Source organism: Musca autumnalis, unplaced genomic scaffold (assembly GCF_047663935.1).
Source record: "Musca autumnalis isolate F117 unplaced genomic scaffold, ASM4766393v1 scaffold_5, whole genome shotgun sequence".
Classification (NCBI taxonomy): Eukaryota; Metazoa; Arthropoda; class Insecta; order Diptera; family Muscidae; genus Musca; species Musca autumnalis.
In genome coordinates this window covers 203,018,868-203,036,024 of record NW_027412088.1, presented here as the reverse complement: position 1 = coordinate 203,036,024, position 17,157 = coordinate 203,018,868, and the positions used below count along the sequence as shown (strand labels likewise).

The window sequence follows — 17,157 nt, the reverse complement described above, 5'->3', positions numbered from 1 at the left end:
TTTCAGGGACCCTCAAAACAAAACGTGGATTTTTAAAGAATATTTTTTCAGGGACCCTCAAACACACAAACGTGGATTTTTAAGGAAAATTTTTTCAGGGACCCTCAAAACACAAAACGTGGATTTTTAAAGAATATTTTTTCAGGGACCCTCAAACACACAAACGTGGATTTTTAAAGAATATTTTTTCAGGGACCCTCAAAACACAAAACGTGGATTTTTAAAGAATATTTTTTCAGGGACCCTCAAAACACAAAACGTGGATTTTTAAAGAATATTTTTTCAGGGACCCTCAAAACACAAAACGTGGATTTTTACAGAATTTTTTTTTCAGGGAGAATTTCAGAATATTTTTTCAGGGACCCTCAAAACACAAAACGTGGATTTTTAAATTTTTTTTTCATGGAGAATTTCAGAATATTTTTCCAGGGACCCTCAAAACACAAAACGTGGATTTTTTAGAGAATTTTTTTAAGGATATAAAGACATTATTTCAAAGACCTTTTGACTGTAAAAAGTGAATTTTTTAAAGAAAATTTTCAGTGGCCTTTAGACCGTAAAACGTGGAGTTTTTAAGGTTTTTCTCAAGTACCTTAGACCGTAGAAGAATATTTTCCTAACTTTAAAAATATTTTTACCTTCGATTTTTAAATTTTGTCTAACTTTTAAAAATTTGTTATTTTGTCTCCTTTCAGACGAAAGCACATCTGGATGTACTGGCTGATGCGTTATTAAGATGGGCCCGAGGCCGCTAGGTCTAAGAACTGTAACTTAGTTAGATGTCAGAAATAGCCAGCAACAACAAAAAAAAACAACAAAGTATAAGAAAAAATCCTCCGCCATTCATGTAACCCCAAGAAGAAGAAGAACTCAAAAGTAGATGAAGATGAATTCCTAAATTAAATTTTACCCAACAAGCAATCGAAATACACATCGTCGTAGTGGACAAGAAATTCTCCCAGCCCCCTCCTCGGTACTCCACAAATCCTCAAAATTCAAGTCCCTGTGCAATATGTCAAACAAAGACGGCATGCTCCTACTCTGTGACTAAGCCATAGAACCAAAACAAAAATCATTCCCAGAATATGAAAAACAAGCAAACACACACATAATTGGCAGTTACAAAAGAAAGCAATCAGGTAATATACTTAACAAACAATTCCAGAAAATGTTTAAAGAAAAACAAAACTCTCCAAAGGACACATATGCCACTAGCAAAAAAACCCCAAAACTCCAGTATATTAAAAAAAACTAAATATAAATAAAACAACAAAAACAAATGGTAGCAGCATGAAGATACCAAAGAGTATAGAATCTTGTATAAAGAATGGTAATATATATTTAGAATTAAAAACGAAACAAAACACAAAACAGAAATATAAGCAAAGAAAACGAAGACGAGGGAGAATAAGAGCAAATATATATAAAAAACAGACAAAAAGAAAAATATATAAATATTTAAAAATCCCCCCCAAAAAAACCAAAATTAACTATTATGCATATTATTAATTAATTATTATTATTATAAATTATTATACAATTATATTATATACATATTAATTATTATCAAATTTATTAATTATGGACTTTACCAAAAAAACCAAAACCAAATAATTAACAACAAAACCACTACCCCAACAAAAAAACCAATACACACACTCCAAACCTTTGTTTATTGATTTTTTAGTTTTTAAAATTCTCTTCTAAAGAAATGCAAATATAATTATTATGTGTATATTTTTTTATGTTAGTATATTATTATGCGCGTGTGTGTATATATGTATATGTAAGTGTTTTAAGATAATTTATCTCCTTAACGTTTTATGTGACCTACCTTTTTCCCCTGCTCCTCCTCCAACTCCTACTTCCCATTTTACTTAAAGCTCCTCCTGTATATGTATAAAATTATAACAAACAAAAAAAAAACTGAATACTATTAAACACAAAAAACTATATACTGAAATTAAAACAAACCAGAAATTATATATATTTATAAATATATATATATATATACATATTATACATATTAAAAAAAGAATAATTTATTATTATTGGTGATGATGACGAAGATGATGTATGAAAATTGTAAAATGTTTAAACAGCAACAAACAAAAAATAAATAAAAAAACACAAGTGTTTTAAAACCATATGTCTACAGGGTGTCTCAAAATTTATCGGAAAAACAAGTGAAATGCATGATGTATGGGGTGACATGGAGATATTTTATTTTGCTTACTGGTTAAATGTAAGCCCTTTTCTACAACTTGTTGTAATCTTCATATAGCCGGTTTCTAAACCATTTAGTTGAATCTTCCACATAAGTTATGGGTGTCGCAAGGATCAGACTTCATGGCACCTCTGGTCCTTAATTTTTGATGAAAATATATAGAGTTCTTTCTGAATTAAGCGGTTAGATGCCATTCGAATAGTTTTCTTTTCAATCTGCACTAAATTGACAGCTTGGGATTTCGAATAAATAACCAAAGAAAAGTCAAAAACGGCTAAATTAGGTGCCGAGTTGTAAATCGCTTCATAAGGGCTATGTCTCATTTACACTGGCACCCAAAAAAATAAGTGTTGTGCAAATTTTCTTGATTTTTTTTTACAGATATTAAATGGATATTGATAACATATACAAAGTGTTTAAATATGTTTGATGTGAATACAGCTTAAATCATTTGGAATTTAGCTTTATTGTAAACGTATTCGATGACAACTCAACAATTCCGTACATAGATGACGCCAGCATACAGTAATGCATCGTCACCTATTTGTACGTTTACATTGTACTGGATATGTTAAACCCAGAGGATTTAAATTGTCAATTCTAGTGCCTCTTTCACGCTGTTTTCAGCATATTTTTCAACGAAAAATCCTTAATTGCTTGGTTTATGTCGTCGATAAGCGAATCGGAGTTGTGAATCTTCACCACCATTGTTCTATTTAAAATAATTCGTTAATAATTGATATTTTGTGTTATCGATAACTGATTTTAAGGCAATTAAATGGTCCGACGATCTTCGATGTCGATTTGTCACAATTGATCATTATGGTAGTGACATATAGATGTCGCAAGTGGATATTTGTCATAAAAATCCTTAATTGGTTTATGTCGTCGATCAGCGAAACTGAAGTGTGAATCTACACCACCATTGTTCTGTTTAAAATAGTTCGTAAATAATTGATATTTTGTGTTATCGATAAGTCATTTTAAGGCGAGTATACACTATCATTCAAAACCGACAGCCAACGTAGAACAATTAGCTGGCAAATAAAACTTTTGCTTAGCTAAAATTGTTTGAAATACAATACGTAAAGTATTACTTAGAGGTAGTTTACACTATCTATCAATGTCATATGACACGAAATAAAAACATTCCATATCTACCCACGTAGGCAATGTGGAGACGTAATTTTATTACATTTTTGCTGGTGTGGACGCACAAAGTAAATGGCGTAAGGAAAATCCCCAATATTGCACATATTAGCGACTATATACTGATGGAAAATTTCATGTCATATGACATTTGCATATGGTATAAACTACCCCTTAGGGACTAGAAAAAACTTTAGATTTTGACTTTGATATGACCGAAATACACCTCGAAGACTCTCATTATTGTTGGTTAATGCGTACTGTGCTTTACAGCTACCGTGTTAATTTGACTTTAAACTTTCGAACAATCAGAATACAGTCCTTTGAATATGAATATATGTAGGCGTGTCTGTTTACTATAAGTAATGCTGGAAAAAATCATCCAAAAGAAATTGTTAAGAGTACTCAGCATAGAAATTTCAGGGCAATCATGAATAAAAATTCCCTTTTCCCAAATTCACAATTTTTAATTTCGAAATTTATGTCCAAAAAGGAAATATTTTTACCGATTCGTCGAGAATATTCCCTATTTAAGTGATTCTAGCAGTTTTCAAAGTTTTAAAATATTGATTTTTAAAAGAATTTTACTTTTCAAAATTAATTTCCGTGCGGATAATTCCGAGTGAATTATTCATGAATGCCCTGATACAGGGCATTTTATTATATGTTATGATATTTTAACAGTTAAATTGCTTAACGATTGCTACGGAATATTGAATATCCAATCTCTGATCAGTAATACAATAGTTTTTTCGTCAACCAGCAATCTACAAGATTTGATGTGTTGAAATCCAAACTGCGCTTCAAGTGTCATGTTGTTTACCCCAAGACTATCCTAAATTATAACAACAAATGCTGGCCAATGTGACCGTTCCTTAAGACAAATTATAAACACAAACCTTGGCAGTTATGCTTTGCTTTTAATGTTAAGCAGGCTTAATTAAGCAAAGTTCTATGTTTTCACTTAGCAAAGTTTTAAATTGGTTAATTGATGTTTTGAATTCAATGGAATTGTTATGTTAGGTTATGTATCATACTGTGTTATAGACTTAATTATATATCGAAATTCAGTTTTGCTCATGTTCTTATGTTATGTTTACGATCAACATCCAATTTCGTGGACTTACAGTCATTAAATTTTTATGTGATCGTTAAATTAAAGATCTTGAAAAAAATTGCCATTAGAAGATTAATATTTATTCTTATAAGCGATCAGAATGGAATATTCTATATAACGAGTTCCGGTTTTTGTATAGCATTTCCATTTTACTTTTCTAATACGAATGAACCTAACGAGCCACAACGCAAATTCAACCTCTAGATGTCGCAGTTGTACATTTACAGCACAGTTTATAGTTAAACGACCAGGAAGCACGTAGAGAAGACACGTTAAAACGTTGGAAGTTAAAACTTCGAAAATGAAAAATTATTGCCGTTTTTCTATAATAGAGCTATAAAGCGAAATTTCTTTTCCGGGTTGACGCAGTTTCTTTTTTATTTATCAAACTCAAAATTGAGTATTTTTTATAATTAATGGAATCGACTTAGAGCAAGAGGGTATTAACACAATACATGTAAATGATATAAGACTTTATGGATATAAATCTAAATTGTCGTGGATCTTATTTGAAATATTGGTTGGTGTCACGAAAAAATTACTTGTGTGGTAATAAGCCTTCTTGCAACTACTTGCAAGTTCTTCTCAGTTCTCCTTCACTGAACAGGTTTGTTATCGAACAGCATTTTGTAAAAGTTTGTAAAAATTTGCACAAATTGTTGGGTTATCGAACAGACCTAATATGTTATAACATCAACTTTCCGAAGACAGATGGCGCCTTTAAAGTAAATTTAAGAACTTTTCGTCATATTGAAATTTCAGATTTCATTACTGAATTTACTTAGATAAAATTTCGATATACACCTGAGATAAATTCAAATTTTTAAAAATATTTAAATGTTCAGGTTATATTCCAAGCATGGCACAATTACCAAGGTAGTGGTATCACACCAGCTATTCAAATATGAAGTGTCAAATCCCTTTATAAAAAATTATTTATGTTGTAATTTCTCCAACAACATAAAGAAAACTTTTAAATAATATATTACAAATATGTCGATGCCACTACCTGGTCGATATGCCCTAATTTCAAACAACCAAATGTCTGTCCCAGAACGTGCAAGAAACTGCAAATTGTCATTTATGATATCGGAGGAAATAGAAAAATTAGTGGCTTCTTTAGATTCTTGGAACGGACCACAAATGACTGATATTTTCCTCATATATCGATATTTATAAATCGATAGGAATTGCTCTTTGAACATTTTTGGTTTTCGTCTATGAAAAATATCTGTGGTTCGTGAAGGAACTCAGTCTATTAAATACATATTTTCATTTACAGATGGCGCTCTTGAACGTAGATATTTCTAATTAGACAGATGGTGTTTTCCTGTAGTTGGAAGAAAATTTCAAACCATCTCAGATTCTCCCCTTAGTATAAAAATGACCATGCATTTTATTTTTATCCATAGATTTGTGACACCCTGTATATGTACATAAATATATATTTCAATCGAAAATAAAAACAAAGACTAAAAACATTAAAAAAATTGAAATGAATAACTTTTCAATCGTTTTTTTCTTTTTTCGTTTTTATTTAAAATTTTTTGTTTAATTGTTAATTATTTATTTATTTATTTATTTATTTGCAATTGTTTTTTTTTCTGTAAAAAATGACAATATTTACACATGACTTTTCTTTACATATTTTAAATGGCAAATATTTATTTTTTTATGTTTGCCTATTAGGTCGATGATATTTTGTTAATAAACCATTAGTCATGTTCAAATGTTTTTTAATTACGCCTAAAAATTGGCATTTTAATTCAGGAGAAAAGTGCGTAAAGAGAGTAAAATACGCGTAAAGAGAAAGGGGGTAAATTTAGCGTACTTTTGGTTAATAGCAATACTAATAATTGGCCAATGATGCTCAGTAATTGTCCAATGGTCAATAGTTATTAGAAAATTTTCAATAACATTTATACATTGGTCAACAATTATTAATCCATGATAAATAGAAATTAACCAATTTTGAACAGTAATAAGATTTAATTTAATAATGGTCAACAGTAATTGACCCATGAACCACAGTAATTGGCCAAAATACCACATTAATTGACCAAAAGTCAACAGTAATTGATCAATTGTCAGCAGTGATTGACTTATGGTCAGCAGTAATTGACCAGTGGTCAACAGTAATTGACCAATGGTCAACAGTAAATGACCAATGGTCAACAGTAATTGACCAATGGTCAACAGTAATTGACCAATGGTCAACAGTAATTGACCAATGGTCAACAGTAATTGACCAGTGGTCAACAGTAATTGACCAGTGGTCAACAGTAATTGACCAATGGTCAAGAGTAATTGTCCAATACTCAACAGTAATTGACCACTGTCAACAGTAATTGACCACTGTCAACAGTAATTGACCAATGGTCAACAGTAATTGTCCAATACTCAACAGTAATTGATCAAAGGTCAACAGTAATTGACCACTGTCAACAGTAATTGACCAATGGTCAGCAGTAATTGACCAGTGGTCAACAGTAATTGACCAATGGTCAACAGTAAATGACCAATGATCAACAGTAATTGATCAATGGTCCAAAGTAATTGACCAGTGGTCAACAGTAATTGACCAATGGTCAACAGTAAATGACCAATGATCAACAGTAATTGATCAATGGTCAAAAGTAATTGACCACTGTCAACAGTAATTGACCAATGGTCAACAGTAATTGACCAATGGTCAACAGTAATTGACCAATAAACAACAGTAATAGACCAATGGTCAACAGTAATTGACCAATGGTCAACAGTAATTGACCAATGGTCAACAGTAATTGACCAATGGTCAACAGTAATTGACCAATGGTCAACAGTAATTGACCAATGGTCAACAGTAATTGACCAATGGTCAACAGTAATTGACCAATGGTCAACAGTAATTGACCAGTGGTCAACAGTAATTGACCTATGGTCAAAAGTAATAGACCAATGAGGAACAATTGTCAATTGTAATTGACTAATGGTCAAAAATAATTGAAAAATGCTATCGATCAACGGGTTGCTTTAATTTAGCAATGGGTAAACTAAATGGCCGATCTCTTTTCTTGCCAAATAGAACGATTTCTTTAGAAGAGCCAAGTATAAGGCATAAAGTGTTCACTTCACATTCCCAACCTATATATTTATATTTTCTTTTTTAAAGTTGAAAAATATGTTTGGTTTGTGTTGGAATTTTATTAAATTTTAGTTTGAGAACTTAAATAAATAATATTGCTTGGAATTTATACAATGAATAATTTTTTCCTCTAAATAATGCTATGAAAAATTTTTGAAAATATATCTGCTTATTTACTGTTTTTATTATATTTACTTTTCGCACTTCAAAAATGGGGTTCTAAGTAATTTCTACAACTTTTCACCTATCAGCCTTCTTTTTTAACTTTTGCTTTTGTGATTTGTGTTTGCCATTTCTTAATTATTTTTTTAATTGTTTTCAAAAACAAACCAATTGATTTCTTTGAGTTTTATGAAACAATTCTCATGGATACGGCAGCTATTTGTAGATAAGTAAATTTATTTAAATTTTAAAAGACAACAATGAAATTATGTAATAATAAAATATTCAATAAACGAAAAAAAAACTCTTAAATAATTAAAAACAACAACACACAAGAGTGAAGAACTGTCAACAAATATATAAAACCAACAACAACAACAACAAGAAAAACTTAAACGCATAAACTAACATATTGAGAAGAAACAAAAAACAAGTATTAAAACAAAAGTAAAATAACAACAATTAACACGTATACATATATTTTTAAAAATAAAGAAACAATAACAACTGTTTTTTGTGTAAATGTATATTTATTCTTATAAAACAAAAATCAAAGTCCAAACCAAGTATTATTCCTTTAAATAAAAGAATTAAATTTTAAAATCTCTAAGTTTCTTCTTTTGCCTAGCGCCCTCTCTCTCTCTCTCCGAACTACTTACAACCGTTGAAAGTAATGCTTAACAATCATGGAACATGGACAACAAAAGAAACAAACAATCAATCATAGTTTTTCTTTGCGAAAATTTACACAAAGCGAAAAGAAGATTTAAACATTAGAAAATTTACAAAAAAAAAAAACGGTTGTGGCCAAAGCCAAAATTTATATTTCAACTTAAGGCTCAGTAACTTGTTTTCTTTTTCCCTAGATATTTTCTATTGCTCCTTTTGTTTTTTGAAACTAAAATAAAAAATCGCATTTAAAATCTTTGATACATCAACAAATCCAAACCACAACCCCAGATTCTTTTTCCTTTCCTTAACCTCTTATTTTCCCAAATTGCCTGTATATATTAAAACGACACTATAAAACGATCTTCGTTAGAAAAAAATTCAACCCATAAAATCCCCCCTGAGTAGAACAGAATACGCAAAAAAATAATAAAGTATGTATAAGTAAAAAATAGTTATATATGACGATGTATGAAAAAGAGAAATAACCCACCTCTAATAAAATAAATAATAAAAAATAAAGGACAAGCTAAAACACGTAAACATAATTCGTGAAATTGTAAAAAAATGTAGCAAGCATTCCCCTAAAGAAAAAAACAATAACTTTCATCATGAAACCGAGCTATAAAAATGAAATTTCCGAAGGGAATTCCACCTATATTTTTTGGCCTACATACATATTTTTATACAAATTTAAATATGGAAAATAAACTGAGAAAAGGCAAATAGGAAATAGGCTCATGCATTATGGCATCTGTATGTAATTGAAATTAATTTTTCTTTTCCATCATTATCTTCATCTCATAACTGTTTTGGTTATAAAACAAACGAAGATCGTTGCTATAGTGAATCCTATAAATCAAATCGAAACAAATCAAAACTAAGAAAAACGTAAAAACTCATTTTCACACCTCATTATTGCCAAGAGATTAGGGAAAAAGCTTTAAAGGAAGACAAGACATTTATTTGATATGCCAAAAGGGCTCATCAGGATTAAACGGTCTTTCGTAAGGTTTCTTAATCACGCCAAATTGAAGGCTTGCAAGACAGTCTACGAAAGAGTCCTAAGAATTCTAAACAAGGAGTTCCTTTAAGAGTCAAAGTTGTGAAGTTTCGATGAGGACAAGAAAAACTCTTTACATGTCCACTTTCTAAGGCCTGATTCACGATAAAAATATTCACTTTAAAAATGCCACATTGAAGATTATTGCCCTTGGGGCATGGTCAATTACTATGGATCAATTACTCAATGAGTAAATTACTATTGATCAGGGGGTCGGTTACTATTACCAACTGTTCAGTTACTATGGCTTATTAGTCAAAACTAATTGATCAATGGTCAACAATGGTCATTAATTGGCCAATGGTCAAGAGGTATTGAACAATGGTCAACAGTAATTGACCGATTACCAATAGTACATGACTAAGCATCAAGATTGATTGACAAGTGGTAATTGACCAAAGGTCAACAGTAATTATCCAATGGTTAACAGCGACAGTAATTGGCCAATATTCACAAGTAATTGATCACTTATCAACAGTAGTTGAAATATATTTAACAGTATTTGACCAATGGTCAACAGTAATTCACTTATGGTCAACAGCAATTGAGCAATAGGCAGCAGAAATTGACCTATGGTTGTAGAAATTGAGCTATGGGCAACAATAATTGACCAATGGCCAACAGTATTTGAACTATGGGCAACAGTAATTGACCAATGGTCAACATTAATTGACTAATGATCAACATTAATTGACCAATGGTCAACAGTAATTGATCTATGATCTACAACAATTGATCAGTGGTCAACAGCAATGACCAATGGTCAACAGTAATTAACCAATGATCAATAGTAACTGCCCAATTGTCAACAGTAATTGACCAATGATCGACAGCAATTGACCAGTGGTCAATGACTGGTCTATGACCAGTAATATACCAAAGGTCAGCCGCAATTGACCTATGGTTAGCAGTAATTGACCTATGGTCAAAAGTAATTGACCAGTGGTCAACAGCAATGACCAATGGTTAACATAATTGACCAATGGTAAACTGTAATTGACAAACGGTCAACATTAATTGACCAATGGTCAACATTAATTGAATAATGATTAACATTAATTGACCAATGGTCAACAGTAATTGATCTATGATCTACAACAATTGACCAGTGGTCAACAGCAATGACCAGTAGTTAACATAATTGACCAATGGTCAACTGTAATTGACTAAAGGTCAACAGTAATTGACTAACGTTCAACAGTAATTGACCAATGGTCAACATTAATTGACTAATGATCAACATTAATTGACCAATGGTCAACAGTAATTGATCTATGATCTACAACAATTAACCAGTGGTCAACAGCAATGACCAATGGTCAACAGTAATTAGCCAATGATCAATAGTAACTGACCAATTGTCAACAGTAATTGACCAATGATCGACAGCAATTGACCAGTGGTCAACGACTGGTCTATGACCAGTAATATACCAAAGGTCAACAGCAATTAACCTATGGTTAGCAGTAATTGCCCTATGGTCAAAAGTAATTGACCAGTGGTCAACAGCAATGACCAATGCCAAGTGCAATTTACCAATGATCAACAGTAATGGACCAAACGTCAACAGTAATTGATCAAAGGTCAACAGCAATTTACATATGATCAACTGTAATTGACGAATGATCAGCAATAATTGACCAGTTGTCAACAGTATTATACCAATGATCAACAGTAATTGACCAATGGTCAACAGTAATTGACCAATGGTCAACATTAATTGACCAAAGGTCAAGAGTAATGGACAATTTACATAAAAAGTGACCAATAGTATAGCAATTTACCATTGAACAATTGTCAATAGTAATTGAAAATTTTTTTATTAAGAATTGACCATATTGACCAGTAATTGATCTATTATCAGCTGTAATTTGCCAATGGTCAACAGCAACTGCTATAATATACCTATGGTCAACAGCAACGGACATAATTGACATATGGTCATCAGTAACAGACCTATGGTAATTAGTAGTTGACTACTAATCAACAGTAATTGAATAGAGATCAACAGTTATTGACAGTAAATGACCAATGATCAACAGCAATTGACCAATGGTCAACAGTAATTAACCAATGGTCAACAGTAACTGACGAATGGTCAACAGTAATTGACCAATGGTCAAAAGTAATTAAAAATTGTCAACAGTAATTTAAAAATTGTCAATAGTAATTGACCAACGGTCAACAGTAATTGACCACTGGTCAACAGTAATTGATCAATGGTCAACAGTAATTGACCAATGATCATCAGTAATTGGCCGATTATCAACAACAATTGACCAATGGTCAACAGTAATTAACCAATGGTCAACAGTAACTGACCAATCGTTAACATTAATTGACCAATGATCAACAGTAATTGAAAAATGGTCAGCAGTAATTGACCACTGGTCAACAGTAATTGACCAATGGTCAACAGTAATTGACCAATGGTCAACAGTAATTGACCAATGATCAACAGTAATTAGCCGATTATCCAAAACAATTGACCGCTGGTCAACAATAATTGGCCGATTATCAACAACAACTGACCGCTGGTCAACAGTAATTGACCTATTGTCAATAGTAATTAACTAATGGTCAACAGTAACTGACCAATCGTTAACATTAATTGACCAATGATCAACAGTAATTGAAAAATGGTCAGCAGTAATTGACCACTGGTCAACAGTAATTGACCACTGGTCAACAGTAATTGACCAATGGTCAACAGTAATTGACCAATGGTCAACAGTAATTGACCAATGGTCAACAGTAATTGACCAATGGTCAACAGTAATTGAGCAATGGTCAACATTAATTCACCAATGGTCAACAGTAATTGACCAATGGTCAACATTAATTCACCAATGGTCAATAGTAATTGACCAATGGTCAACGGTAATTGACCAATGGTCAACGGTAATTGAACAATGGTCAACAGTAATTGACCAATGATCAACAGTAATTAGCCGATTATCCAAAACAATTGACCGCTGGTCAACAATAATTGGCCGATTATCAACAACAACTGACCGCTGGTCAACGGTAATTGACCAATGGTCAACGGTAATTGAACAATGGTCAACAGTAATTGACCTATTGTCAACAGCAATTGACCGTCGGTCAACAGTTATTGTCCAATGATCAACAGTAATTGATCAATGGTCAATAGTAATTGACCAATGATCAACAATTATTGACCAATAATCAACAGTATTTGGCCAATAATGAACAGTAATTGACCAAAGGTCACGGATAATTGACCAAAGGTCAAGAGTAATTGATCAATTTCCATATATGATGGACCAATTTCCATATAAAGTGGCCAATGGTCTATAGTAATTGATCATTGACATAGATCATCCAAGAATTATCAATAGTAATTGACCATTTTTAATTAAGAATTTGTCAATTGTTATTAAAAATTGACAAATGGTTCAAGTAATTGATTAATTGATAATAGTAAGTGAGCATTCATATCATAATAGTCAATCACAATAGCCAATAGTATTTGATTATAGTCGCAGACAATTGTCAACAATTATTGTCAAGTAGAATCGACCTATTTTCAATAGTAATTGTGCACTTTAAAATATTTTTTGAGTAATTTTTCATGTTTCAGTGGGCATATTTTCACTAGTAATTCACCAGTTGTCAATTGTAAATGACCAATTATCAATAGAAATTGATCATTGGCCAATCACTTATATACTATATTTAACTGTTCTTATGGAAATTCGTCTTAGGCGGCGCGTGGTTGAGTGGTGCTAGCGGCAGCTGCTCAGGTGGCACAACCGTGGGAGCACTGCCAAAATCAGAGTCCCCATGATAGCTTCTGAACTGATTTTTTCATATACAAACGTGATACAACAGTTAGTATGTTCGCACTCGTTTTTTAATTTTTATTTTAATTTGAAAATCCTTTAAAGTTTTTTCCCTAATCCATCAAAAATTTCAAAACTACAAGATTCAAATCATCTCCTGTTTTTTGTTTATTTTTCGCCATAAAAATATATATATTAAAATATCTAAACTATTTTGTATATACACTTTGTAAATACTATCCTAAATTATTATTTATTTTATTTCAATTTTAATTTAATGTGTAAAATTATTTCTACTCTTTGTATAAACATTTTAAAGGCCTAACATCTTTATGAAGAAATAAATAATTAAAAAGTAATGCAATTAAAAAATATATAAAATAAATGTTAATGTTATACCATAAAACCAACAGGCGAAGACCGACGAAGAAGAAAAATTGAATTGTTACATGTTACTATAGAAAAAATTACAATAAATTCCACTATGATCCCCATAAGATCCTAAAATATCCTGCAAAAATCCCAAAAAAAAGCCTGAAAATTAAAGAAAAACATAATAATAATTTACACAAGACATAAATACATACTTCTTCATATATAAAGAAAAAACACACACATAAGACAACATATACAGCCATTAACTATAAACAATTACAAAATTGAAAACATTTCCGTTTCCTTTTTCTTTGGCATTTAATTGTAATTTTGGTTTTAATTTCCTCTTTTATGAAAAAAAACAATGACAACAAAAGATATTGTATTTATTTGTATATTGTAAATTTATTATATAACAATTTATGAGACTAAACAAATACTTAAAAATAAGTTCTTAACTAAACGAAAAAAATAAACATACACAAAACTACATTTACATACATACAACATTTACATAACATAGTAACACTTAAGCAAACCACAATAAAACAAAAAACACAAAAAAGTTTCATGCTTGGATAACTAAAAATACATTGTATGTTTTTATATAAGTTTAATTGTCTATTTCACACACACAACAGACACACTCTGTCTGTCTCTCTCCATCCCTCCCTCTTTATCTCTCTCGCTCTGTGTTTTCTTAAATAACAACAATAAATTGTTTTAATTTTTTGTTGGTATCCATTGATTGGCTAATAACAATAATTATTATATATTTTTTCATGTAAATATTTTATATACATTTATATATATGATACAATAACACTCCATTTAATACACAAGAACAACAACAACCGCCCCTCAATTATTATTATTATAACAATTTAATTGATTGTATTGTATTCTGTTTAGTTTTTTGTGTAATATTTAAGTTTTATACATAACAGAAAAATCAAAAACAAACCAAAAAAACATATTATTATTACAACTTAGTTTTTAATAGTTGATTATAAATTTAATATTAACAATTAATAATACAACAATAAAAACCAAACAAAAAATACTCAATTTATACATAAACAAAACAAAAAAAAAATAATTAAAACACAAACCAAACACTTGTTTTTATTTTACAACAATTACAGAACAGAGAAAACAGGTTTACAAAACTCTTTCCATGGTTTACAGTATTTTACACCCAACAACCTCATCCTACAGCAGCAGTTCTTTACAACGAAATCAGTACATTTTTACATAAAAAACAACAAAACAAACACTTGCATGGGAAATAGTTTTCCCATCTACCTCTCTTCTTCTACTTCTTGGTTACAATTTTTCGTTATTGATTCTTGTTGTTTATTTTTTTTTCTTTCGGTTTTTTGTTTTCTTTTCTTCATAGAAAATCTCTCCTTCTACAACTCTTCTTGTTTTTGGGAATGCAACAAACAACCTTATAAATAACAACAAGAAAATCAATATTTTATAAAACGCTGTCACATATTATGCTGCTGTGCTTCTTATACTGCTCGTAAATGTTGATATTTTATGTTGTTTTGTTCAATGTGCCAAAAAAATCTGAAAATAAAAATCCTTGTTGTTGTTATTGTAAAACTTTGTGCTAAAAAAACACATTATGTAAGTCATACATTTTTACTACAACTAGTACTTCTGCTACTACTACTACTACTACTAAACATAAAATATCCCACAAGCCATAAATTCTCGTTATTTTCTACCATCCACTTTATGTCCTGCGAGGGCACACAAAGGAAGTAATCCAAAAAGTTGGGTTAATGGGCAAAGTGTGGCTGCAATTTAATAGAATATCAATGATGCATTGGAAATTTGGAGGAAAGCAAGTTCCATTTTTCTTTATTTTTATTTTTTTATAATATTGAGATTACAATTAATGTTTAGAAAAGGTATCGGCAATCTATTTATTCGAGAGCAACCAAAGAGAGTCTCTCTCCACTCACACAATTTAACGCATTGACAAATCATGCTCTCAAATAATGGCACCCCCTAAAGTATGCAATAGAATATTATGATGCCGATACCTGGTTTAAATATACGAAATTAAAATCAAATTTAAAAATGGTTACCGAAAACGTAATGAAAATTACATTACATTGAACAACAAGCCAGAACAGACAGTTCAATGGAGGTAGAGAAAAGATTCCTGTTTCGAAAACCGCTTCTCGCAAACTAACTTTAGAAACTGTTTACATAAGAGAAGATAAATAGGGCTATCCACCCTTGTCCCTTCTAAGGCACCCAATTTCCCTGATGATTATTTTTTCACAGTTTTCTGGTTTAAATAGATTAAAAAATATATATATTTGCTCAAAAAAAGAATGATCAAAAGTAATTGACCAATGGTCAACAGTAATTGACCAATGGTCAACAGTAATTGACCAATGGTCAACAGTAATTGACCAATGTCAACAGTAATTGACCAATGGTCAACAGTAATTGACCAATGGTCAACAGTAGTTGGCCAATGGTCATCAGTAATTGACCAATGGTCAACAGTAATTGACCAATGATCAACAGTAATTGACCAATGGTCAACAGTAATTGACCAATGGTCAACAGTAATTGACCAATGGTCAACAGTAATTGACCAATGGTCAACAGTAATTGACCAATGGTCAACAGTAATTGACCAATGGTCAACAGTAATTGACCAATGGTCAACAGTAATTGACCAATGGTCAACAGTAATTGACCAATGGTCAACAGTAATTGACCAATGATCAACAGTAATTGAAAAATGGTCAACAGTATTTGACCAATGGTCAACAGTAATTAACCAATGGTCAACAGTAATTGACCAATGGTCAACAGTAATTGACCAATGGTCAACAGTAATTGACCAATGGTCAACAGTAATTGAGCAATGGTCAACAGTAATTGACCAATGATCAACAGTAATTGACCAATGGTCAACAGTAATTGACCAATGATCAACAGTAATTGACCAATGGTCAACAGTAATTGACCAAAGGTTAACAGTAATTGACCAATCATCAACAGTTATTGAACAATGGTTGACAGTAATTGACCAATGGTCAACAGTAATTGACTAACGGTCAACAGTAATTAACCAATGGTCAACAGTAATTGAACAATGGTCAACAGTAATTGAGTAATTGACCAATGGTCAACAGTAATTGACCAATGGTCAACAGTAATTGAGCAATGGTCAACAGTAATTGACCAATGATCAACAGTAATTGACCAATGATCAACAGTAATTGACCAATGGTCAACAGTGATTGACCAATGATCAACAGTAATTGACCAATGGTCAACAGTAATTGACCAAAGGTTAACAGTAATTGACCAATCATCAACAGTTATTGAACAATGGTTGACAGTAATTGACCAATGGTCAACAGTAATTGACTAACGGTCAACAGTAATTAACCAATGGTCAACAGTAATTGACCAAAGGTCAAC

The 17,157-nt window shown here is 31.1% G+C and overlaps 1 protein-coding gene across 1 annotated transcript in view; it reads left to right on the top strand.

Moving 5' to 3' along the window:
* jeb (low-density lipoprotein receptor domain-containing jelly belly protein) overlaps nt 1–15,283 on the top strand; it is a 207,091-nt gene extending 191,808 nt beyond the window's left edge. The window contains exon 3 of the mRNA XM_073990196.1: nt 696–15,283. Within this exon, the coding sequence (XP_073846297.1) occupies nt 696–755 (60 nt within the window). The 3' untranslated portion in view covers nt 756–15,283. The remainder of the gene's footprint in view (nt 1–695) is intronic.
* Nucleotides 15,284–17,157: the final 1,874 nt, after the last annotated feature.